The 26,901-nt window shown below is 44.6% G+C and overlaps 2 protein-coding genes across 9 annotated transcripts; both read right to left on the bottom strand.

The window, feature by feature from the left end:
- Positions 1-416: 416 nt before the first annotated feature.
- Positions 417-11,743, bottom strand: LOC115105632 (uncharacterized). Of its 7 annotated transcripts, none has more exons than XM_029627868.2 (15): positions 9,591-11,743; positions 9,086-9,191; positions 8,678-8,912; positions 7,691-8,444; positions 7,364-7,488; positions 6,628-6,679; positions 6,355-6,477; positions 5,956-6,084; positions 5,578-5,726; positions 4,080-4,134; positions 3,684-3,754; positions 2,902-2,997; positions 2,332-2,767; positions 1,966-2,177; positions 417-1,142 (listed from the first exon to the last, which is right to left on the bottom strand). In XM_029627868.2, exons 2-15 carry the CDS (start codon positions 9,145-9,147, stop codon positions 1,077-1,079), a joined length of 2,565 nt encoding a protein of 854 aa, XP_029483728.2. In that variant the 5' UTR covers positions 9,148-9,191; positions 9,591-11,743; the 3' UTR covers positions 417-1,076. The 7 variants fall into 7 exon arrangements, with proteins under 7 accessions (XP_029483728.2, XP_029483727.2, XP_029483726.2 ...); XM_029627867.2 differs by having other exon boundaries at positions 9,086-9,176; positions 9,486-11,743; XM_029627866.2 differs by having other exon boundaries at positions 9,486-11,743.
- A 104-nt stretch (positions 11,744-11,847) lies between these two features.
- On the bottom strand, positions 11,848-23,562 carry LOC115105634 (differentially expressed in FDCP 6 homolog). Of its 2 annotated transcripts, none has more exons than XM_029627873.2 (10): positions 23,401-23,562; positions 19,562-19,702; positions 19,283-19,468; positions 18,665-18,892; positions 17,286-17,541; positions 16,827-17,125; positions 15,063-15,229; positions 14,386-14,584; positions 13,053-13,143; positions 11,848-12,492 (listed from the first exon to the last, which is right to left on the bottom strand). In XM_029627873.2, the coding sequence occupies exons 1-10, from the start codon at positions 23,545-23,547 to the stop codon at positions 12,296-12,298; spliced, it is 1,911 nt and encodes a 636-aa protein (XP_029483733.1). In that variant the 5' UTR covers positions 23,548-23,562; the 3' UTR covers positions 11,848-12,295. The 2 variants fall into 2 exon arrangements, with proteins under 2 accessions (XP_029483733.1, XP_029483734.1); XM_029627874.2 differs by having other exon boundaries at positions 18,749-18,892; positions 23,401-23,560.
- Between the last annotated feature and the right edge of the window lie 3,339 nt (positions 23,563-26,901).

Genomic DNA, 26,901 nt, shown 5'->3' on the forward strand with positions numbered 1-26,901 from the left:
AAATACTATTCTGATGACATAACATTGCAGTCGGACTATGCAGAGTCAATTACCTACAAATCACCTCGCATCCCAAATACTATTCATTATGGGAACAAGATTGGCAAGTGGGCACCAAGCCCCGCTCAAACTGACCCACTAAAACGTGCCGCTGCACGTCAGAAGGCCAGGGCGTTCATCTCTGCTACGGTCATAGGAATGTTGACTTGCCTGGTTAAATTAAAAATAAAGAGACACTTGCTGTCTCAGTGAGATTAGGTTCTGTTGTACAGTCTCAAATAGAGAGTAAACAGACAGTGCCCATCAGAACCTAAACAACTCTACTACAGTACATGGCTAAGTGGCCGTTTCCAATGGGCTTCACTATAATAAAACTCACAAAACATGCATCACATAACAGAAATAATACACGTCAGTAAAGAAAGTTCATATGCATTTATTATAAACAAATCTAGACAATCTGATTTGGGCCTCATTTAGTTAGTGTTGAACTATGTCACTATCCACACACACAATGATAAAATGCAAACATAATACACATGTTTTTCTAAAAAGTGCCAATGAAAATTTGACTTTCGTATTTTTGAAAGCTGTAAAAAAGACATTTTATTGCAACATTGATCAAGGTAACAATTCCCGATGGGTTCAGTAGCCTACTCCAAAATCATAGATTTCAATCATTGGTACCCACCAACATTTGATTTCTGGACATCAATTCATTCACTTAGTTTCTGATTCCAATCAAAATGTAAAAATGTCTCATTCTTGGATATTTTGCATACTGTAATACTGTCAGAAATCAAAATTATTATTAGCATTATATAGCCAGTGCATGCCAATGTGGTAAAAATGTTTCTAACTTGATACATTATTGAACATGGGTATGTTACGTTTTGGAAAAGTAGCTACTTGGAGCAGTAATAGATATTTTGTAAGTGTGACAGCAAATCTGGCTATAACAGGGTTCGGAAAACAAACATACATACACACTCCTTAAATATGTAGCTTAACAATCCCTTATGGGCCTCTTCTTATCAGTAAACTAGAACAGACTAAAAAAATAAAACAGTGATGAGTCATCTCTCCCAGAGAGGAGAGGAGTAGGAAGTAGATGAGGGGTCCAAGATAATTGGCCGAAAACACTGAAGGGGAGGAATGAACGGGAAGAACAGGAAAAGAGCATTAAATACTTTCAACTATCACAACATGGTCAATGATGCTCTTCTGATTAATCCACAATGAACATGAATCCTAGTCTATAGGTTGGATAGTCTCACGATGTTATCCTACCAAGTCCTGTTTATCAAATCGGCTGCTGGAGGAATCCTGGAACCCGAGGCTATAGATAAATGCCTATAGGACTAATACAGTTACAGGCCAAATGTATTGGCACCATTGCACTTTTCTTAAATCATTTAAATTGAAGAAAGAAAAATAATTCTCTCCCTACAATTAAACATGGGGGGGGGTTGCTTTGCTGCCTCTGGTACTGGGGACCTTCAACGTGTGCAAGACATCATGAAATCAGCAGATTGATGTCGTTGTCTTGCTACATCAAAAAGCACCCTGAAATGGTTCAAGACGAGATGCTGGACTGTTCTGGAGTGGCCAGCGAAGAGTACAGAACCCAATCACATCCATAACCTACAGTGAGCTGAAAACAGCAGTTGGTGGAGGGTGCTGATGAGGGGCCAAAATTGCCAGTAGAAAGGTGCAGTAAGCTCATTGATGGCTACAAGAAGAGTTTATCTGCAGATAATTTTCTAAATAAAAATGTCAAACTTTAGTTTACAGAAAGAAAAATGTTCTGCAATGTTGAAAATCCAATAACTAAGTGTGGGGACAAAACACTTTTTGAATTTTAACTTATTTTAGAAGAACTATGGAATGACTTCAGAAAAGTGCAAGGGTGACAATATATTTGGCCGCAACTGTATGTAAACTAAAGGATGATACCCAACTCACAGTGTAGTCCTGGAGATGCAGGGCATCTGCTACAGGGTTTCCACAGCGGGTCTGCAGGGGCCAGGATGACGAGGGAGGTAGGGCTGGGGAGGTGGTGTATGTGGCCACCTCCTCATCCAGACGTAGCTCCTTCAGAGGGGGGAGGCGCCAGCGGAGCAGGGCTGTAGCAGATGTCAGAGCACCGCTCTTTGGGAACATAATACTACCTGCAACTATACACGGTTATCGATCAATTAAATAGATTCATTTATAAAGCCCTTTCTGCAACATCAGTTGTCGAAAACTGCTTTACAGTAACCCAGACTAGACTCCAAAGAGCAAGTAGAAGCACAATCAGCTAGTACATACACTGACTTTGAGTCCTACCTCTGGGCTGGCACAGGGGGACAAAAGCTGCGAGGTTGGTCAACCTGGTCAGATCTGTGGCTGCAGCTGTGTCTTCCGGGATCTCTGGTGCAGAGGCTCTGTCTAACTCTGGATGCAGAGGGAGGAGGTGCATCGACTCCTGTCCTCCTGCAGCACAATGCTCCATGGGCCCACCTCGCTCCAGAAATCCGGCCACAGGTCTCTCCTGTTCATGTGCTGGAGCTGCTCTGTGCCGCTTCTTGCCAGTTGAGAAGAAAATGACTGATTCTCTGTGTGGGGCTTGGAAGAAAGTCTGGAGTCGTCCTCCTGTGTTACTTTGCTTCTCCTCCTTCGCCAGCTGTTGGTCTGCTCGCGTCTCAGCAGGGTCTTCATCCAACACCACACCGTCTGTCTGTTCTTCCTCCTCAGTCTCCTTAAACAATGTCTGGACAACCTCCTGCCACACATAGACATGCTAGTCATTTATCAGACACCTAATCAGAGCGACTTACAAACAATGCATTCAACTAAAGTATGTAAATCCATCAATCGTGGCAAGTAAATGCCACCTGTTAGGCCCCCCCCCATCACCTCCTTGCATGTCTCCAGATCTCCGCTGTGGCCCTGGAGGCCCCCGAGTCTGGGAGAGCCTGCGTAGGGGGTCCAATGGGCAGACAGGAGCCTCCTCTGAAAGAAGATGGCTCAGTGAGTTAGAGCATCCATGGTGCTGGCAATAACAGGGATGTGAATTTAAGTATGCTCCCTCTAATTCTCTCCCTCCCCTCCCTGAGGACCTGAGCCTCAGGACTACCTGGCCTGATGACTCCTGACTGTCCCCAGTCCACCTGGTTGTGCTGCTGCTCCAGTTTCAACTGTTCTGCCTGAGGCTATGGAACCTCGACCTGTTCACCAGATGTGCTACCTTGGTCTAAAACAGCAGTTCGGGGACCTCTCTTGATCACTCTACAGCACCTGCTGTCTTGACCTCTGAATGCTCCGCTATGAAAAACCAACTGACATTTACTCCTGAGGTGCTGACTGGTTGCACCCTTTACAACCATCTTGTAAAGGGTGCAACCAGTCTTGAAGAACCATCTAGCCTCCACCCGACCACCCCTCATAGCCTAGTTCCTCTCTGTGTTCCAGCCTTTCTATGGTGTTTTTCCAAGCCACCGCGCTTCTACATCTGCAATGCCTGCTATTTGGAGTTTTAGGCTGGGTTTCTGAATAAGCACTTTGTGACATCTGTTGATGTAAAACGGGCTTTATAAATACATTTGATTGATTGGGCAACAAATACTGAATGTTATCACTTTAGTGTTCACAGTTTAACCATGGACATAAGAGTCAGGGGCGTACTGTAACATACTGACCATGGACATGGGCTGATGCCTTGTGTCAGGGACCCGCTGGGGTGTCCACTTTAAGGCTGGGGTCAAGCTGACTGATGTCACCGAGGAGAGGGACAGATATTCATAAGGCAGACCAAAGATGAGAGGGACAAACAGGAGAATATCTGGTTGAGATGTGGCAATAGAAAAGGTAGCATTTTTTTTTTTTTTTACCTTTATTTAACCAGGCAAGTCAGTTAAGAACACATTCTTATTTTCAATGACGGCCTGGGAACAGTGGGTTAACTGCCTGTTCAGGGGCAGAACGACAGATTTTTACCTCGTCAGCTCTGGGGTTTGAACTTGCAACCTTCCGGTTACTAGTGCAACGCTCTAACCACTAGGCTACGCTGCCACCCCAACATATGACCAACGTACCCATAGGTTCTCCAGGAGCTTCAGTGTGCCACTTTGTGATGGGTACTCGCTGTGCCTGGAAAGGTAAAGTACCACAGTGAATCTTGTGTTACTCACCCGTAGAGGATGGCTGCTTGTTTCATACAGCACTAAGGTGACATAACAAGTAGGCACATGAGAAAGTAGGATGGTAATCATTTTTACAAGGTGTAATATGAATATGCTCTGGTATATTTCCTGGATGCTAAAATTCTAATAGTTTGCCTAAATTTCAGTTTGTGACAAAATAAGTTGTTCTTTTGTAAAAAAATAAATAAAAAACATTGTACCATCTAAACCGCTGTGAAATATCTTTTCCATAAGCATTTTCAGCTGTCAGGGTTCATGCACTCACTCATAGATGGAATTTCATGACTTCTCAATTACTGCTAACCAAATGTCCATGACCAACAATGAAACCTTTATGTACGTATAAGAAAAATAATAATGTGGTACCAACACTGGGAGGCTGCTCTCATGAACCAGCTCCCGTCTTTGAGCAAGGCACTTAAACTCCCACAAAGTAGAATACCTGTTAGGCAACTGTATAAAACACGTGGTCAACCCTCAGGTCTGGAAAGCTATTGGGTGTGCAGGCTTTTGATCAAGCCCTGCTCAAACAGGTCAGAGACAGTTTATCAAGATCGGTTGAGCAGCTCATTTCTAAAATATGGTTTGTTAGAGAGGTACTGGAGGATGGTTGACCACCCTCGATTTAAAACATTGCAACATTACAACCAAATACGCTTCGCCTTTAAATAATTCACTCATTTAATATATTAAAATATCAAATGACTATGGAAGGCTGCAAATATTCTAATTCAATTGAAGCAATCCCTCACATTTTCTTAAGTCATATTTAGCTATCTTAGAAGTGTTTACTTTGCAGGCTGACTGGAATATAGAGTTACAATGCCCCATATATTGGATGCCCAAACCACCTGGAAGTCTCTAAAAAAAACACGTTTTTGAATCCACATAATCCAAAAAAAACAGGCTACATCTATAATCTCGTTTGACGATTCACAAATTATTATTTAGATTCACGATTCGATTCAACGCGATTGAAGGGTTAGGGTTAACCCTAACCCTAACATACATTTAATTTCCATGATAACTTTTCCAGGCCTTGAAAACACTATTATAAAAATGTCATTACTTTTCCAGGACCATTCAAAACCCCGTTGTTTGAAGCTGGTGTACAAAACCAAAAGCAAACGACGCAAAAACGAAACTTAAGAATGGGAAGCATAGAAAAGGTGCATATCCAACAGATCTACCACTTATTAGACTTGCTTTCAATGAGAATGACATTATCTATAACTAATATTTCTATGTAGATTTGGTCAAATTGTCCAAAAAGTCACATATTGCAGCTTTAAAATCTTAATTGAAATGTATAATGTTGTTTTCGCCCTGGTGGGAGCAGCTTTATGTGTTTTTGTTATTAATAAATCAAATTGATCAACCGGTGACTGACAGTGTAGATGGAGGTGCCCCTGCCAGATGGACAGACAGCGGTGCGCTGGGGTGTGGCTTCCAGGGGTCTCCCAGCCTTCACCTCTTCATTCTGCAGGATGCTGCCGAGGGCTGCAGCATCTGGGAAGAACTGAACACGCCGTACTGAACCTGGAACACATACAAGGTTACAGACTTAATAGTTTGACAGTGTTTTTTCTTCTTTGCTGTTTGAAGCTATAAAAGCTTCTTTCAATTTTTTTTTTTTTTTTTGCATTATGATTAATGAAGCAGTACTAATCTATTGCTGGGATTTCTAAGCTTTGTTTCTTAAAATGTATTTTTTATTTGATTTAAACTTGCCCAAAGATAGGATGTGTCCACTAGTACTACCACTGACCTGCAGACTTCTTGTGACTCTTCATGACAGACACTCTTTGGGGCTGGAGAGAGTAGCTGACCCCTTCATTCTGCAGGATGCTGTTGGAGGATGAAGGCTCAGGGGAGAACTGAACAGACCTTACGGGACCTATAAACAATACATGCACATACAAGGTTACAGACTTGCTAGCCTAACCCAGTTTTCCTAGATTGAGCCGGAGTAGGGGTTTGAATAGGCTGGCTAATCAAACAAACTCTTTTAAAAATGTTTTAAAAAGGTGCTACATATAACATTTCCACCCTCTAATAGCCCTAAACGTTTACACTATATATCAGTAGCACATAGACCATTTATTTGCAGCATTAGGAAAGTTACATAAAATCCATCTGGGATGTGTTCAGTAGTACTACCACGGACCTGCAGAAGCTGCTGTCGTCTGGTGACTCTTCATGACAGATACCCTCGCCAGAGGGGAGCTGACCCCTTCAGTTTGCAGGATGTTGCCCAGGGCCGGAGACAAGTTTACATTCCTGACAGGACCTAATTCAACACAAGAACATAAAGTATACTAAACAGCAAATTGTTTTTTTTATAAGATGCTACAGTACATTAAACATGTCCACCTGTAAAAATGTACATAACATGAAGGAATGCAAATTCACAAGAGGAAAAATAAAAAAATACACTGACCAGCAGAGGGCACTGTCCTCAGACCATTATTCATGATGGACACTCTCTGGGGCTGTAAAGACAAGAATACCTCTAGTTAGTTAATAGGCAAACTGATGGACACAAACTCAGACAGTTCATCAGTACCAATTGTACAGGCAACCTCAAACATTGCTATGGCATTAATACAGAGGGTAGTGCGAACGGCCTAGTACATCACTTCCTGTCATCCATGACCTCTATACCAAGTGGTGTCAGAGGAAGGCCCTGAAAATTGTCAAAGACTTCAGCCACCCTAGTCATAGACTCTTCTCTCTGCTACCACACGGCAAGCGGTACCAGAGCGCCAAGTCTAGGTCCAAGAGGCTTCTAAACAGCTTCTACCCCCAAGCCACAAGACTACTGAACATCTAGTCAAATGGCTACCCAGACTATTCACATTCCCTCCCTCCCTCCCCCACCACTCTCTGTCATCTATGCATAGTCACTTTAACTCTACCTACATGTACATACTGGCTAAATAACCAGCACCCCCCTGTATATATCGTTATTTTTTACTTATATCTCATATTCTTATCTGTATTTTTGAAACTGCACTGACAGTTAGGGGCTTGTAAGTAAGCATTTCACTGTAAGGTCAAGACAACCTGTTGTATTCGATGCATGTGATTAATGCAATTTGATTTGAAAACAAACAAATACCAACGCACTACAACCGACCCAAAATCCCTGTACCTCATTCCACAAGACAACTCACCATGTTGTTATAGGCTTGTGTAGAGGGACGGCTGGACATAAAAACCCTGGCTGCACTGATTCCCTCATTCTGGAGGATACTACATAGGGCAGAAGGGTCAGAGTGGAAGGCAGCCTCCACACTCCCTGGAACACACACAGTACAATGGAACACATCTTCAATTTCAAAAAGAAAATGTGTGAAATGAAGAGCCTAAGCAGAGAGAGAGAGCGATTGGGGAGAGAGACTATAGTAGGCTACTATGCCTAATATTACTAGAGAAAGAAGCGGAGGATGTTTGAGTCCTTTACTGTTACCACACCATCGGTAATAAAAATCCCTTCTCACCAGTGCTACTACTTGGTAACTGCCCAGGCATGGAAGGATCTTTCAGGCTGAGCATGTCAAAATGGCCACCACAGGCTTCCGTACTGAGGGCAGTGGGCTGGGCTGAGGCAGTGGAGGCACTACTAAATGAGAAAGCACTGGACGAAAGACCTGAGCCGAGAGCAAATGAACTGGGAGGTCTGGAATGTTGTCCCAATCCAGGTACGTGCAATAGATTATCTGAAGAAGACTGTTTTGGATGTTGAGACAAAGACATGGAGGTGGCAGCACTGGGAGCCTGGGTCTGATGAGGCTTCCCCGACTCTCTATTTTGCTGTGACAAGATGCCCCCAGGCCCTGAGCCTGCTTTTCTAGCTGCCAAGTGTAGTGCAATTGTTGGGAGTTGAGCAGCAAGCTCTATTGTTGACTTTGATTGGGCCTTGTTATGAGTTGCTGGGATGCGACTGGGCAGTTGGGCAGTGGTTGTTGTGCGTCTTGTTTTTAGTTGAGCAGCCAGCTCTATTGTTGACTTTGATTGGGCCTTGTTATGAGTTGCTGGGATGCGACTGGGCAGTTGGGCAGTGGTTGTTGTGAGTGTTGTTTTTAGATGGGCAGCAGTGCTAAAAGTACTTTTAGGTTGGGTTGGTTGAGCACCAGCCCTTGCAGTAGCAGTCAGCGGTCCCCTCTGGTTCTGTGCCCCCATTCGGTTGTCCTTGAGATTAGAGAAGTTGAAAGGCACAGGCTTGGTGCTTGGTTTCATCCTCATGGCTTTACCCTGAAGGAAAACAGAGATGCACATCAACTAATTATTATTTAGCACTGACAAGTAGTGCTTTGGAGACGCATATTCAGGGCAGGTTTCCCAGACCGAGATTATTCCTAATCCTGGACTAAGAAGCACTGTTTAATAGCCAGTGAGTCTGCTTTTTAGTACAGGAATGGGCTTAATATGGGTCCTGGAAACCAGCCCTTAGTGATGCAGTTGATTGAGGAAAAGATGCTCCTTACCGCTAGAGAGTTGTCCTCCCATCTCTTGTGTGACCGCGTGAAGTCAGAGGGAGTCTTAAGGGGCAGGGACTTGGCCAGCACTGGGAGTCTGCTGATGCCCAGTGATCTTATCATGAGTTTAGGACCGTTGTCTGAGGCTGCTGCTGGGTCCTTGTTCTCAGGCCCCGGTTTGGAAGGATGGGGTACAGAGGGGTGTTTAGAGCCTGGCTTTGTGTCTGCTGTTATTCTGTTGAGACTGGAGAGGGACAGTCACTGTAGAGAGTGTAGACATATGTTTCAGGCAGTGTATCCACAGTGTTGTTTTTAAATTCAGGTTCAGCTATAGACAGCAGCCATGAATCATTAGCGAGATGCAACCACCAAAATAAAGCACAATAGACTAGTTGTGTTCATACTCTGCAGGCCTACCTTGAATGGTCGTTCAGGAGTGTGTTCTGACATTGCTGACGCAGTACTGGAGAGGAATCCATGTTGGCTCAGTCAGGGGTTCAACAATGTTCTGTAAATAACAAACCTGAACCAAATGTTTGTAAACATAATTCAGCATGCTGGCTAACAGTTGGCAAGAGCGCATAGATAGCTACGCCTTTTAGGGACAAAAACAGCAACAACATTGACGCAGTGCTCAATTGCTTTGCTGTAGTTGGTTAACTTCATTTCACTTGAATACAGCAAAGAACACATTGCAATCTTCTAGCTAATTCCTTAAAAAACACCACAAAACGTTGAACAATTTAAACGGTACTACTAGCTTGCTAACGTTACTTGATTCATGATATGACAATATATCAAATCTTACTTTACTCACATGCAAACTTCAAAATGTTTGCTTGCTTCCAAAAATGTATTCTGTAAATTTCGAAGAAAATATTAAGAATATCCCAGACTTTGCTGTTTTCACCCCCAAACAAACCTCAAACTTCCTGGACATGCGTCAGTTTGTACAAAGCACCTATTTCCATTGGTTAAACAACAAACACCAAAATCCAATCGTTGTGAATGTTTATTCTGCGGCCATATTTCCTTTGACCAATCAACAAAAAGCGTGTAAAAACAACTCCATGGAAACGACGCATGAATCTTCACCACGTGATCTATTGCAGAAACGTTCCATAGGCACAAAAAGCTTATTTTTCTCAATTTTTGTGTTTACATCCCTGAGCATTTCTCCTTAGCCAAGATAATATATCAAGCTGACAGGTGTGGTATATCAATAAGCTGATTAAACAGCGTGGTCATTACACAGGTGCACCTTGTGCTGGGGACAATAAAAGGCCACTCTAAAATGTGCAGTTTTGTCACACAACACAATGCCACAGATGTCTCAAGTTTTGAGGGAACGTGCAATATGCACGTTGACTGCAGGAATGTCCACCAGAGCTGTTGCCAGAGAATTGAAAGGTCATTGCTCTACCATACGTTGTTTTAAAGAATATGGCAATACGTCCAACCGGCCTCACAACCGCAGACCGTGCACGTGTCAGCACGCCAGCCCAGGACCTCCACATCCTGCGGGATCATCGGACAGGGAAGGGGGTGCTGTAATAAAGCCTTTTTGTGGGGGAAAACTCAGTCTGATTGGCTAGTCCTTGTTCCACAGGGGGTGGGCCTTGCACAACAGTGGGTGGGCCTTGCTCCACAGGGGGTGGGCCTTGCTCCACAGTGGCTAGGCCTTGCTCCACAGGGGGTGGGCCTTGCTCCACAGTGGGTGGGCCTTGCTCCACAGTGGGTGGGCCTTGCTCCACAGTGGCTAGGCCTTGCTCCACAGTGGGTGGGCCTTGCTCCACAGTGGCTAGGCCTTGCTCCACAGTGGGTGGGCCTTGCTCCACAGTGGGCGGGCCTTGCTCCACAGGGGGCGGGCCTGGCTCCACAGGGGGCGGGCCTGGCTCCACAGTGGGCGGGCCTGGCTCCCAAGTGGATGGGCCTTGCTCCACATTGGGTGGGCCTGGCTCCCAAGTGGATGGGCCTATGCCTTCCCAGGTCCACCCATGGCAACACCCCTGCCCAGTCATGTGAAATCCATAGATTAGTGCCTAATTGATTTATTTCAATTTATTTATTTCCTTATATGAACTGTAACTCAGTAAAATCTTTGAAATTATTGCATGTTGCGTTTATATTTCTGTTCTGTAAATAAAGTAGTCAAAAGTTTAGTATTTGGTCCCATATTCCTATAATGCAATGACTCTACAAACTTGTTGGATGCACTTGCAGTTCGTTTAGGTTGTGTTTATTTTTTTGTGCCAAATATAAATTTATGTTAAATAATGTATTGTGTCATGTTGAGGTACATTTGATTCTAAATAAGAATATATGTTTTTAAACACTTCAACATTAATGTGGATGCTACCATGATTACGAATAATCCTGAATTGATCGGGAATAATGATGAGTGAGAAAGTTACAGAGGGCCAAAGATCATACCCCCAAGACATGCTAACCGTTCACCATTACCGTTAGCATGTCTTAGCATGTCTTAGCATGTCTTTAACGCCGACCTCTGAGATTTAAAAATAAATTGTTAAACAACATTTCTTTCTCTGAGCAATTGTATTAGTATAAAATCATTTCCAAAGGAAATTGAGCATATAATATAGCTCAGTATTTGAATAATTGATTTTATACAGTCATTATTACTCATCTTTATCAAGGGTGTCAATCATGTCATTCCCACCACATTATTGGATCTTGGTATTTCCAATAAATCTCTCCTGTAATTGTCCTTTTTGGTCAGAAGGTGTCTCTCTTAACCCTTTTTTGATGCATATTGTCACGTCCAATATGTATCCACATCCCAAAAATTAAGCAGGATAATACCTTGAATTAGTTCTTCGTTTCGTCACACAAACACTGAGAAGATATACGGATTGGGAAAATACAACGTCTACATAGTTTACACACACCGGGTACGCACCTGGCCCCCGAGCTTACATTTCTACATGTGTGTAAAGTTTAAACTGACTCCGGAAACAGGAAATAAAGAGACCACAGAGCTGTTTGCATTAATTTCCACTCTTCTCTGTTTTCATATTGTACCCATTTGGTACAGAGTACAGACGTCTGTCTGTCTGTCTGTCTGTCTGTCTGTCTGTCTGTCTGTCTGTCTGTCTGTCTGTCTGTCTGTCTGTCTGTCTATCTGTCATTACAAAGAGGGAGAGAAGAGAAAAAACTAGACTCATTTAGTAAATATATTTACAGAATTAATTTTGTGAGATGAAATCTTCATCTTGTGATCTTTCAGAAGAAATTCTCAACAACAAAACAAACACTTGTGGTTATTCTGTTCTTCATTAAAACATGGAGACTTGCTATCAACATCCCGTGAGATGCTGTGATGGAATACTATTGACATAATACATTTACTACCAATGATGCATCTAATTGTTTACTACCAACTTGGTGGGAGAATAATATTTAAAATATTAACATCATGTATCTTGACAATTCCTTTATCCCATCCATGCTTTTCCGTCAACTAGACAGAACGTTCACATTGACACCACCTAAAAGATGAATTCATACTCGCTCAGTCTTTCCACCTTTTCCATTACAAAAACCACAAACGAAACACAGTTGGTAACACAGTTTTCCCTTCTAGAGGAGAAGAACCATATCCTCTCAGGGGATGTCCATGCCTCCGTTAGAGGTCTGTGAGAGACGTCTCTCTCCTTCACAGCCTAACCCTGCACCACTGCTGTCCACGTTCTCCTTGCTCTCGTCATCCTGCTCCTCTGACCGCTGTCTCAGACGCAGGCCGGGGTCTCTCTGAGACGGGATCTGGAAACGGGAGAACGAGCCTCCAGAAGATCTCTTCTCTGAAAGGAACCATTCCAGCAAGAACAGGATACAGAAACACAAACATTTAGCCTGTTTTTTGGTGGACAAGACCACATTGTAACTAAGTATATCTCGGTAAATTATTCATAAGTGATGATTGGTGAATCTGACATAGTCATCTTGTTATGAACGAGAACAGTGGTTAATGGCAGGTAAGTCATCAGTGTACCTTAGGTTTGAAGTTACTGTGTCAAAGACAAGAGGGATGCTAGAGCCACGGGTTTACAGTAGAAAATATGATGAATAACACAGAAATGCACGAGTACGTCTTATCAACGCTATGCTTAAAGAAAGAAGTACACTAAAATGAGGTTGTCAAAACCTAGTTACAACCTCAGAGAAAGAGGGACATTTCTCACGACATACACCTACTACTGTACAGTAGTTCTGCACATCGCATGTCTTACTCCCTCCCTGCTCTTTGTGCATAGTTAAATGTCAACTCGCAAGGAAATGTGTGCTCACTCAAGTGACCTCATTACATCACACGATGCTGAACACTTGACAAAATGGCAACATCTCAATGTGTGTGACATACCTCCTGGTCCAACTGGACTCATCAGCCGGTTCATCTGAACATTCCAGTGTTTGACGTTGGTGCTGGCTTGACGAAGCTTCCTTTGGGCAGCCTATCAGGACACAAGGGAGATTGAAACATATGGAACAAATTCACACTAAAGACATGAATAAGGCTCTAATGTTAACCACATTGATGTTAGTGTTGATCATTAAGCCCAATCTAAATACCCAGTGTTGTTGTGAAGGGAAGCAGTCAGTGTGTTGATAACGGTAGTAGTCAGTGTGTTGATAACGGTAGTAGTCAGTGTGTAGTCAGTGTGTTGATAACGGTAGTAGTCAGTGTGTTGATAACGGTAGTAGTCAGTGTGTAGTCAGTGTGTTGATAACGGTAGTAGTCAGTGTGTTGATAACGGTAGTAGTCAGTGTGTTGATAACGGTAGTAGTCAGTGTGTTGATAACGGTAGTAGTCAGTGTGTTGATAACGGTAGTAGTCAGTGTGTTGATAACGGTAGTAGTCAGTGTGTTGATAACGGTAGTAGTCAGTGTGTTGATAACGGTAGTAGTCAGTGTGTTGATAACGGAGAGAAGTCAGTGTGTTGATAACGGTAGTAGTCAGTGTGTTGATAACGGTAGTAGTCAGTGTGTTGATAATGGTAGTAGTCAGTGTGTTGATAACGGTAGTAGTCAGTGTGTTGATAACGGTAGTAGTCAGTGTGTTGATAACGGTAGTAGTCAGTGTGTTGATAACGGTAGTAGTCAGTGTGTTGATAACGGAGAGTAGTCAGTGTGTTGATAACGGTAGTAGTCAGTGTGTTGATAACGGTAGTAGTCAGTGTGTTGATAACGGTAGTAGTCAGTGTGTTGATAACGGTAGTAGTCAGTGTGTTGATAACGGTAGTAGTCAGTGTGTTGATAACGGTAGTAGTCAGTGTGTTGATAACGGAGAGTAGTCAGTGTGTTGATAACGGTAGTAGTCAGTGTGTTGATAACGGTAGTAGTCAGTGTGTTGATAATGGTAGTAGTCAGTGTGTTGATAACGGTAGTAGTCAGTGTGTTGATAACGGTAGTAGTCAGTGTGTTGATAACGGTAGTAGTCAGTGTGTTGATAACGGTAGTAGTCAGTGTGTTGATAACGGAGAGTAGTCAGTGTGTTGATAACGGTAGTAGTCAGTGTGTTGATAACGGTAGTAGTCAGTGTGTTGATAACGGTAGTAGTCAGTGTGTTGATAACGGTAGTAGTCAGTGTGTTGATAACGGTAGTAGTCAGTGTGTAGTCAGTGTGTTGATAACGGTAGTAGTCAGTGTGTTGATAACGGTAGTAGTCAGTGTGTTGATAACGGTAGGCTACTCACCACAACGTCCTGGTCGACCCGGTGTCGGTTGGCCCTGACCTCCTCCAGCTGCCGCTGAGCCTCCTCCAGAGCCCGGGTCTTGTTCTCCATCTCTTGCCTCAGCTCCTGCTTCTCTCTCTGGGTCTTCCGGATGTACTCCTCCTGCTCGTCCTGGAGGGCCATCAGGGCCTTCATCTTCTCTTCCTCCTCAGACAGCAAACTGGGCAATACAGATTCAAGGTTTTTTAGAAACATGTCAAGTTAAACACACAGGGCATATATTCTTTATGATATCTTTGCCATGTCTGAGATTCTTTGTGAGCTTTGACAAGCAGGGAACTTAACGCTTGGTATTATATGCACGTCAGATCATTTATTTTTTTGCATGTAAGATTGAGACAGAGCCCATGCAAACCCTGTCATCATATCCAACAGATCGTAGCCAGACAACTTCCTCTGCTAAAAACTCTACTTCCTCAGGAACCTCACTAACGCAACAGCCCACCCTTCAACACTGATCAGCTTCTCACCAACATCTGTCTCCCTGTGGTGTGCTGTGTTCAATAAAAAGACATGCAGCTTATACGTGCTAAGTGGATGCGTTTTCACATGCCGACTGCTAGCCCCACCTGAGCCTGTCTATGGAAGTCAATATGTTTGAAGAAGAATACTGTGTGTGTGCGCATGCAGCACCCTACCCAGTCTGTGCGTATCTAAAGACCTCTTCGTCCTGTCTGGCCTTGATCTCCTGGTGCAAGGCCTCCTCCAGACTCGTCTGCAACCCCTCCAGCTCCTTGATCCTCTTCCTCTGCCGCTCTGCCTCCTCCTCCTTCAGAATCATCTCTGCTTGCATGCTGGCCCGCGACTGGAGAGACACACACAGCATAGAAGATCTAGACACCTAGCCCAGAGCATTGTGATCGGCATAAACAGTGTTACTATACACCCTGTCACCCACTCTAAATCTGTACCAACCATCCTCCACAGTACACAACACAACCGCCACCCTCCTCCTCCTTGACACACTCAAAACAGAAGGTTCTATAGACTGCCAAAAAAGGCAGTTGGATCTTGGATCATAACCATAGCGGATCCCTTTTTGGTGCTATATAGAACTTGTTGTAAGGTTATATAAAAGAACCATGCTCATAAGGTACTCATTGGAACCTTTATGGTGCTATAACCACACTCCGCCTCCCTCCTCTCCCTCCCTGTCCTCACCGCCTCTCTCCTCTCTGTCCTCACCGCCTCCCTCCTTTCCCTCCCTCCATTGTCACCGCCTCCCTCCTCTCCCTCCCTCTCTGTCCTCACCGCCTCCCTCCCCTTCCTCCCTCTCTGTCCTCACCGCCTCCCTCCCCTTCCTCCCTCTCTGTCCTCACCGCCTCCCTCCCCTTCCTCCCTCTCTGTCCTCACCGCCTCCCTCCTTTCCTTCCCTCCATTGTCACCGCCTCCCTCCTCTCCCTCCCTCTTTGTCCTCACCGCCTCCCTCCCCTTCCTCCCTCTCTGTCCTCACCGCCTCCCTCTCCTCCCTCCCTGTCCTCACCGCCTCCCTCCCCTCCCTCAATCTCTGTCCTCACCGCCCCCCTCCCTCTCTGTCCTCACCGCCTCCCTCCCCTTCCTCCCTCTCTGTCCTCACCGCCTCCCTCCCCTTCCTCCCTCTCTGTCCTCACCGCCTCCCTCCCTCTCCTCCCTCTCTGTCCTCACCGCCTCCCTCCCCTCCCTCAATCTCTGTCCTCACCGCCTCCCTCCCCTCCCTCCCTCCCTCTCTGTCCTCACCGCCTCCCTCTCCTCCCTCCCTCTCTGTCCTCACCGCCTCCCTCTCCTCCCTCCCTCACACCCTGTCCTCACCGCCTCCCTCCCCTCGCTCCCTCTCTGTCCTCACCGCCTCCCTCCCCTCCCTCCCTCTCTGTCCTCACCGCCTCCCTCCCCTCCCTCACTCTCTGTCCTCACCGCCTCCCTCCCTCTCTGTCCTCACCGCCTTCTTCCTCTCCCTCCCTCTCTGTCCTCACCGCCTCCTTCCTCTCCCTCCCTCTCTGTCCTCACCGCCTCCTTCCTCTCTGTCCTCACCGCCTCCTTCCTCTCCCTCCCTTTCTGTCCTCACCGCCTCCCTCCTTTCCCTCCCTCCATTGTCACCACCTCCCTCTTCTCCCTCCCTCTCTGTCCTCACCGCCTCCCTCTCCTCCCTCCCTGTCCTCATCGCCTCCCTCCCTCCCTCACTCCCTGTCCTCACCGCCTCCCTCCCTCCCTCCCTCCCTCTCTGTCCTCACCCCCTCCCTCCCTCCCTCTCTGTCCTCACCGCCTCCCTCCCCTCCCTCACTCTCTGTCCTCACCGCCTCCCTCCCTCTCTGTCCTCACCGCCTCCCTCTCCTCCCTCCCTGTCCTCATCGCTCCCTCCCTCCCTCCCTCTCTCCCTTTGTTATCGCTTCTTTTCCACCGTCTCCCTCTCCCCTCCCAGTCTTCACCTCCTCTGCCTCACGGAGCTGCACCTCCAGGGCCCGCTGCATCTCATCATGCTGCTGACGCCTCCTCATCTCGTCCTGTTCCAGGAGAGCCTGGGCCTGCCTCTGTGCCTCCTTCAGGAGCTCCAGCTCGGCCAGCTTACGCTCCTTTTCCTCCTGGAGGGCCCGAAAACGTTGCAGCTCCTCCTCTTTGGCCAGCCGCCTCCTCTCCCGCTGCTCCCTCTGCTCCCTCCTCTTCAGCTTCAGGTCCTTGTGGAGAGAGGTCTTCCCTTCAGTGTGTAGACGGATGGCAGTCTGAATGGCTGTGGGGAGGGAGGGGGATAGGCTGTAACAAGTTGTACAATAGTACTTCCACACAGGGCTCACATTATATATTCACTCTTAGAGGAGCCTGAAGTCTATTGGGAGTGAATGCATTATTAGTAGGAGGGATCACTGAGTAGAAGAACAAGCCCCACAGACCTGCTGTCCATTCCTGTCTCTGCTTGGTGTCTGAGGCACTCATCTCATAGGTCTTGGAGAGAGTTTTCAGACAAAACATACACCTCTTCCCATCTCTGTCTGGCAGAACCTCCACACAGCAGTCCCTGTCCAGAGGGATGTTTCCCTGGCGATCCTTGCGGTCCTCGCTGGTGTAGTAGGCCAGGGTACCGGGCCTCAGGGTGAACCAGCGCTCCTTCCAATTCCTCCTCAGCTGACCCTTCTTCCAAAGATACCCCTGGAGGCCACAAAGTCAACACACACATTATTGACATAGAACAACTTATCACTGACACATCCCCTTTTGCCCTTACCAATGTTTGCAAATCTTTAAGGTGCTGGCAGCAATATGGTGGAAGATACATCACTACATCACTACACAGTTTATCCACTCAGTTGCCAGTTTATTCGGTACACCCATCTAGTACCAGGTTGGACCCCCCCCTTCCCCCTTTTCCCCCAGAACAATCTGAATTCAAATGTTGCTCAATTGGTATCAAGGGACCTAATGTGTGCCAGGAAAACATTCCCCACACCATTATACTACCGCCACTAGTCTGTACTGTCGACACCAGGCAGGATGGGGCCATGAACTCATGCTGATTACACCAAATCCTGACACTGCCATCATCATGACGCAACAGGAACTGAGATTTGTCGGACCAGGCAAAGTTTTTCCACCCCTCAGTTGTCTAGTGTTGGTGATGGCGTGTCCACTGGAGCCACTTCTTCTTGTTTTCAGCGGATAGGAGTGGAACCTATCAGCTGCAATAGCCCATTTGTGACAAGGACCGACGAGTTGTGCGTTCTGAGATGCCGTTCTGCTCACCACTGCTGTACCTTTGTACGGTTATTTGCCTGTTAGCTTGCCCGATTTTTGCCATTCTCCTTCAACCTCTCATCAACGAGATGTTTTAGCCCACAGAACTGCCGCTGATTGGATGTTTGTTTGTTACACCATTCTCTGTAAACCCTAGACACTGACGTGTGTGAAAAGTCCAGGGGGCCGGCCATTTCTGAGATACTGGAACTGGTGCATCTGGCACCAACGATCATACCAAGCTCAAAGTTGCTTAGGTCACTCATTTTGCCCATTCTAACATTCAATCGAACAGTAACCGAATGCCTCTATGCCTGTCTGCTTTACATAGCAAGCCACGGCCACGTGACTCACTGTCTGTAGGAGCGAACCATTTTCATGAACGGCGTGATGTACCTAATAAACTGGCCACTGAGTGTACATATCCCTTCAGACATGCTAACATCAAGATTTTCTGGCCAAGCGGGAGGGATAGGGAGCGATGTGGGACCGGCTGAGAGACAGACAGACCATACTGCTCTATTGTTTTCAGGTAGCCTACCTCTTTGAGGACATCACCGACTATCTCCCTGTACACCTCCTCTATGGCCATGCTGGTGATTTCCTGGTCCACGCCTCTAGTTACCTTCCCACTGTTCATCATGTCCAGGAAGGACCAGACAGTGAAACCATTCTGCTGCACTGTATCCTTGGAGATGAAGTCCTCCAGCTCCACACAGTTGAGCTCAACACTCATGGCCATACACATCTTCTTGAGCAGGTATTCCACCTGAACAAATAAAGTGTGGAGCACAAATATTTGGCATAGAAAAAGACATTGACATTGTATATTGTGGTGAGAATGTTTGCCTTTCACTTGTTTTGCCACCAGTGAAATGTATTGTTTTTGATTGATAAGGTAACCTCCTCCATTTTGTTTTTAGAGAAACAACCTTGACTGCTGGTTCTCACGCAGAGCCACTGTGCTCTGCTCTAAAAGCTGCCTGTAGCTTATCATAACAACACTGCCAACAGCAGTTGTGAAAAACAGACTACAGGAAACCAGAAGCTATGTGACATGCAAGCCCACATTTACTGCGCATAAAGGACCACAAGTCTGCAATTTCTTTCAGAGGTTTGGCAGGTTATTACTAGGACAGGATGGTGAAGTTGAACTCACCTCATCTGGGACCATAATCAGAGGGTATTTGTCCTCTGACAGAAAGTTAAACAGGCACCAGAGACTAAAGGCATCCTTCCCTGGCAACACGTTCTTATTGTCCTTCCCCGGCTTGTAGTTCTTCTTAGCAGTGAGAGTCCAGCAAAGCTCATCTACTTGTTCCTTGACAAAACAGCCCTCTTCTACCTGTGTGCAGGAAACATAATAATACACACAATGTTAAGTGAGACTAACAAAAACATAAACTCAGCTATTACCATGATGCCTGCATTTCATTACCTTGTCCAGTATGTATTTGTTGAGGTAAGGCATGTACCCCTGGCTGGAGACCGGTCCATCATCATCATCCCTAAAGTGTTCTTCCAGAGCCACTGGGTCGTGGGGGATGGACAGAACCGTACACAGGTTATGGGACAGAACCTAAAATACATGGACAACAGGTAGATCTGGATGAGGTTTTTATTTTTTTTATATTTTTATTTCACCTTTATTTAACCAGGTAGGCTAGTTGAGAACAAGTTCTCATTTGCAACTGCAACCTGGCCAAGATAAAGCGTAGCAGTTCGACACATACAACAACACAGAGTTACACATGGAATAAACAAAACATACAGTCAATAATACAGTAGAACAAAAGAAAACAAAAAGTCTATATACAGTGAGTGCAAATGAGTTAACGAAATAAATAGGCCATGGTGACAAAGTAATTATAATATCGCAATTAAACACTGGAATGGTAGATGTGCAGAAGATGAACAAATACTGAACGTAACAGACGTCAATATTAGTATCTGGCCAAGACCTGTTTATAAACCTTGTACAGACATGTCTCTGTCAGACAGAAAATAGCATGAAATACTTTGACAGTTTAAGAAGGACCTGAAACACAAAAGCTGAATCATTGCAGTATTTTAGTCTTAGAGGAAACGTGCATCATGTACCCATCACGTCAAAATACAGGAGAAGGATATAGTGAAACTGCTGACCAGGCATGTGTGATTTACTCAGTCAAATATCTATTGGGTTACTTCACGAGAGCTTCTTGTGTTCACACAACAGTTCCAACTGCCATTTTAGACCTGATAAGATGAAGGATAATCTCATGAAAAACAAGAATAAATGACTGGACCTTACTGAAATAGAAGTTGAGATATATCTATCTTATTTTGAGAGAGACTCAGTAAACCCGTGTAGAACCCAGCCTTCATTTTCTGACACATCATCACCACATCCTGTCCTCCTCTCCTCCTCCCTCACTCACTCAACCCTCTTCTCACAACTGAACCAAGGATTTGATTGGGATCCCCATTATCTGTTGCTGAAGCAGCAGCTACTCTGCCTGGGGTCCACACAAAACATAAAATATGACATAATACAAAACATTTAACTACACACATTTTAAATAAGCACAATGGAAACATAAAAGTTCCTCTGGACAGTTACACACATACATACTGTACACTGGTACATATACATGTGAGTTATAGGGGAGAGGTGTGTTGTGAGGTGTTTTATTTTTTAAAGCAAATGTAGCTGTTTGCTTGAATAATTTGAGATGGGAAGGAGTTCCATGTGATCATGGCTCTACATAATACGTTGGGTTCCCTTGAATTCATTCTGAATTTCTGTGTCTGGTGGGTTATGTCTGTCAGAGCTATATGCAAGTTGATTATACAGGGAAGTTTAAATTTCACAATATTTCTCACAAAAACAAAAATGAATGCAGCCAATCTCTCCTCTACTATGAGCCAAGAGAGACTGACATGTATACTGTTGACATTAGCCCTCTTTCTACATTGAAGGGCAAGACGTGTTGCTCTGTTCCGCGCCAGCTGCAGCTTTTCTAGGTCCTTAGTTGCAGCACATGATCATATCATCAGGCAATAGAGATGATTTGATAAAACTAGAGCTTGCAGGATTTGTTTGGTCGACTGTGGCGTAAAAAGCAGAGCATCTCTTTATCACAGACAGACCTCTCCCCATCTTCACAACAATTATTCCTTGACCATGACACTTTACGGTCTCAGCTGACACCAAGAAGTTCTCCTCCCTCATCTTGCTCAACAGCCATTCATTACCAGATTCAGCTGAGGTCTAGAACTTAGGGAATGATTTGTACCAAATACAAAGCTCTTAGTTTTAGAGATGTTCAGGACCCAGTTTATTATTAACCAATCACCCATTACAAAACTGACCACAGCTCTTTGTTTTAGGGTTACAATGATTTCACTAGCTGCGGTCGCTGACGTGTATAATGTTAAATCATCAGCGTACATAGACACACAGGCTTTGTTTAACAGTAAAAGGCCCTAGAGTGCTAACTTGCGTTACAACACACTTTACATGTTTTACATTAGAGAAGCTTCCATTAAAGAAAACCCTCAGTTCTATTGGATCGATAACTCCCAACCCATGATATGGCAGCAGATGTAAAGCCATAACACTTAAGTTCTCTCAACAACAGGTTATGGTCAATAATATCAAAGGCTGCACTGAAATCTAACACTACAGCTCCCACAATCTTCTTATTATCAATTTATTTTAGCCAATCATCAGTCATGTGTGTCAGTGCAGTACATGTTGAGTGCCTTTCTCTATAAGCATGCTGAAAGCAGCAAGTTGATTGATCGGCTGAACGAGTAAAGGGCGCTTTATCATTCTTGGGGAGCGGAATGACTTTAGCTTCCCTCCAGGTCTGAGGACAAACTTTTCTCCAGACTCAGAAATAAATATGACAAACAGGAGTGGCAATACAGCCTGCTATCATCTTCAGTAGCTTTCCAGCTAAGTTGTCAATACGAGATGGTTTCTCACACTAACTTCACAGAATTACAATGCTTTCTTTCATTATTAGATATTTTACGCATGAATATGTTGGCTCACAGTTTGTTGTTGGCATTTCATGTTTGCGTTTGTCCACTTTGCCAATGAAATAGTCATTAAAATAATTGCCAATATCAAAAGGTCATGTGATGAATGAGCCCTGAGATTCAACAAAACATGGAGTTGAATTAGTCTTTCTGCCCACAATTTCATTTAAAGTACTCCAAAGATTTTTATAGAATTTATATTAGTTTCATAATAAGTTTCTTCTTATTTCTATTCAGTTTAGTAATATATATTTCTCAATTTTAAAGAACACCAAGACCTGCGTGGCCTGGGGACCTTCAGCCTCTATGAACCTGACTCCCTGGTCTCTAGACTGGCCCATACTCCAGACCAGTCTGCCAGTACCAGCATGACAGGGATAAGCCTAGTCACGAGGTTCTGATAGTGAAAGCCAGGCCAGGAGCACATGGCTGAAACATGGAGCTCGATGAAGGAGAGTGGGACTGGTCCCACACCATGTAACAATATAGCCTGGTCCGATGTTTGTTTGTGCTCTGGCCAACTCCATTGTTCATTGTCAAGCCAAACAGCGTGACAGGGAGTTGGCATGCTAGCACCAACACACTGGCACTCAGGTTCATATCAATAAGCACTGAAGATGTACGTGAACTGTAGTACAAGTTATATTCACCAGCTCTCTGGTCGTGCTCAGTGCCACAGTACCAATTGCACTGCATGTGGTGACATCATGGACCAGCCTGGTCACAACTTGGTGATGAGGCCTTCCATTCATAGAAACGCAGAGCAAACCGTAACTCTCCAGCTCACACATTGCCCCTACTGTGCACTATTTCACTATCATCATGTTGTTCTCCCACCCATGGGGAAAATATAGTTACCACTGCGAGCCCTATTACAACACTAAAACAATCAGCTAATAACGTGACACACACAGAGCATGTGCCATGAAGGTTTGCTCAACCAGGAAATACGCTTAATCAGATGAAGATCAGCAGAAAATCTACCACCTATCATCTAGCAAACATATACAGCATATCAAGTTATTCAGGACCAGTTCTGCTCATCTTCACTCATGTCAAAAGTATATTTTTATTGACCCAGATAACTATATATTATTGGATGACTCCAGCTACCCCAATAAAGATCCTCATGAGGTCGGAAATGAGAGAGCTGGGTGCCTTAGTTAGAAGACGGTGCCCCTAAAACATGGGGCCAAAACCCTTAGTAAAATCCCATCAATTTTGGCTGAAATGAATCCAGGTGCTCACCTTGAGTTGAGACTTGGACACTTTCCCACTCTTCTCAAGATCCAGAGCAGTGAAACCATACCAAATAGACTTGAGGAGCTCTGAGCGTAGGTCCATGTCTACAGCAGCATAACTTTTTCTCTCTCTCCCTCCCTCCTCTCGATACATGCCCCTACGCTGTGATAGCCTCTTGAGCCACCCACACCCAGTAGTGCTTTGACTGTGGGGCCCTGCTGTGCTGACTGCACTACTAAACCAGTCAGTCTCAGTTGCGCCACCTGCTGGCGGGGCATTGTAGTGTAAGGGTCCAATAACAGACTGACATACTCCTTTAATATAGTGAACAAAAATATAAACGCAACATGTGAAGTGTTGGTCCCATGTTTCATGAACTGAAATAAAAGATCCAAGACATTTTCCATACACACAAAAAATGTATTTCTCTCCAATTTTATGCACAAATTTGTTTACATCCCTATTAGTGAGCATTTCTCCTTTGCCAGTGTAGCCGATGCAAAATGGCTAGCTAGTTAGCGGTGGTGCGCGCTGGTAACGTTTCAATCGGTGACGTCACTCGCTCTGAGACCTTGAAGTTGTGGTTCCCCTTGCTCTGCAAGAGCCGCGGCCTTTTGTGGAACGATGGGTAACGATGCTTCGAGGGTGACTGTTGACGTGTGCAGAGCGTCCCTGGTTCGCGCCGAGGACGGACGTAAAGTCTATACTGTTACACCAAGATACTAGCCTATATAACACTGACCCAATAGCAATTCCGATGACCGTACTAGATTGCGGAGACCTGATGATCGGCAGGTAATGGTGCTTTTGAGTGGATAGATTTTCTTCATCATTCGGCGATTTGCCACCAATGCTGCTTATAGGAGCATAGATGTCCACATCAGCCGTCTCTGTATATGTAACGGATGTGAAACGGCTAGCTAGTTAGCGGTGGTGACGTCACCGATTGAAACCGCTAACTAGCTAGCCGTTTCACATATACCCGGCGCAAGATCCACTGGTTGATGCTTATAGAAAACATGTAGGTAAAATATCATACAAACGATCATAAGAGAAATTCATTAAATAAATATATATATATTTTGCATTAAACTAATTCTAATTAATTCTAATCAGTTCCCAACAGGCTCAGAAGACTGAGGGCGGGACATTTCCTAGGGACAACAGTCCTTGTAGTGCTTCTGCTGTGAAGTCTTGGAGACCCCAAAACTTATCTGCTGCAGATATGATACCCGACTAATTAAACACACGTGCTGTACAATTAATTGTTGTGGCTATAAATGCCACAAAATCCACCTTCATAATTAGTGTATCCAGATCACTCCATTGATTTAACACTAGCAACTGGTTGCACTGTCATATTTTCAACACTGTTGTCTCTTTGACTCTCTTCACCACCTCCACATAGGATATCTGCTGCGCAGCCCTGATCCTTGACCTCCTTTACCCTAACAGGGTGCTCAGGGAAGTCTGGACTATGATCCCCACCACAGTTACATTTTCAATTCACAGATTATTCTGTTCTTCATCAACAAAATTAACCAAAACCAGGCTGCTTCTAATCACCTTGATTGAATCCACCTTTCCCACTGCTTTCTTCACAGTCCTGAATATTACAAATGGATTGCCCAAATTAAACTCCTTGTCTAGAAAACGCAACCCAAAAATAAATGCATTATTGGACCAGTTCTTGTCTTCTACAACTTATGCTTGTTTTGTTCCATTCTTTGATTTCACTTTTCTATTCATTATCTCTCACTTCATTTGCCGCACTTTCAGATTCAAGCACAGTCAGTTTCCTTCGATATCATGGGGGTCCGCAAACAATCATTTTAAGTGCATGCCGCCACCTACTATGCTGGAATGTACGATTAATCATGATCTGCCCAATTCTGTACTACCATGAAAATAAAAACATAACACAACATGTCCTGATGCATTGTCTTCGGTCTCTATTGTCGTGGTGTCTTATTGTGATGCGTGTCTTTTTTTTGTCCCATCCCCACAGGAAGCTTTTTGCCTCTTGGTAGGCCTTCATTGTAAATAAGAATTTGTTCTTAATTAACTTTCCTAGTTAAAGGTAATACAAAAAAAATAGGCACCAAAACTGAAGAAAACTGTCTCAAACATAGAGGGCCTACCAGGACGTTTTTTTTTGGGGGGGGGGGTAATGAACACTACCTGGGTTTCGTTTTGAGATGGGCCTATATGGGGTTGTTGTTGAATAATTACCCGGTTCGTCACGTGAATAGGAAGGCCTTGTCTGCAACATCATGACAGACGGGGAAGAGCTGCTTTAGCAGCCTGACCAGAAGGCAAGGAGACATGGATGGGTTCCAGCAGCTACCCTCCCCTGAGCACCTAGAACAGGTCACTTGGGAGACTGGGGCTAACAGCACATTGCCCCTGTGTGGCCCAAACTCCACAGACCCTGGACACAGCAGCTGATATCATATGGACTGCACAGGAGGAAGAGGCAGTGGCCTCTGACTTTGGAGACCTGCTGAGGGTTGGGGGACCTCGACCTCTCCGCCCCACTGCCCTCCCCATCTCGAGGGTATCATGGAATGGGACTGGCAGCCAACAGAATGAAAGAGGGGAAGAGGAGAGACTGGAGAAGGTGAAGACCAGCCACAGCAGACAAGACAGTCCAGCTGCTGCTACCAACTATACAGGTAAGAGTAAATTAAATATCTGTCATTGGTTATATTCAAAATAAGATGTTAAGCGGGAGGTGACATGCTTCACTGTAATATTTTGGACTTATATAGTGAATACAGTGTATTCTGAAAGTATTCAGACCCATTTACTTTTTCCATATTTTGTTACGTTAGCTTTATTATAAACTGGATTAAATTGTTTGTTTTTTTGTCAGCAATCTACACACAGTGTGACGGTGTGAAATCTGTGCAAAGTTATAAAAAATAAATGGACATTTTACATAAATATTAAGACCCTTTACTCAGTACTTTGTTGAAGCACCTTTGGCAGCAATTACAGCATCGAGTCTTCTTGGGCATGACGCTACAAGCTTGGCACACCTGTATTTGGGGAGTTTCTCCCATTCTTCTCTGCAGATCCTCTCAAGGTCTGTCAGGTTCAGTGGTGATTTGAGTAAATCTTGGTGTGGGATTTTTTAAAATGCGGTATACATGCCAGCAAAGCCACTACACAACACACCATTAAACAATACATTAATTGCACTATAACGGTGACAAACGGTGCCCACAAACTGTTAGGGCCTTCATAAAGCTGTCCTAACAGCAGTCCCAACATATATGGCTGACTTCCTTAATTAAACAAATGTGGTTTCTACTGACAATTGAGATGTACAAACTATGGCATAAGGGGACGACAAGCTTATAAGGCAATCTGTAATTCTGATTAAGACATTGAGCGAGCTAGGACTGACTTAGTCAATATAATTACATGTTTAGCACTTTTGAAATGTACAGCGACAAAATTCAGAACATGGGCCGTTCTTATAGTGTACACCAAGTCAGAATC

The sequence above is a fragment of the Oncorhynchus nerka genome, linkage group LG7, assembly GCF_034236695.1.
Source record: "Oncorhynchus nerka isolate Pitt River linkage group LG7, Oner_Uvic_2.0, whole genome shotgun sequence".
NCBI lineage: Eukaryota > Metazoa > Chordata > Actinopteri > Salmoniformes > Salmonidae > Oncorhynchus > Oncorhynchus nerka.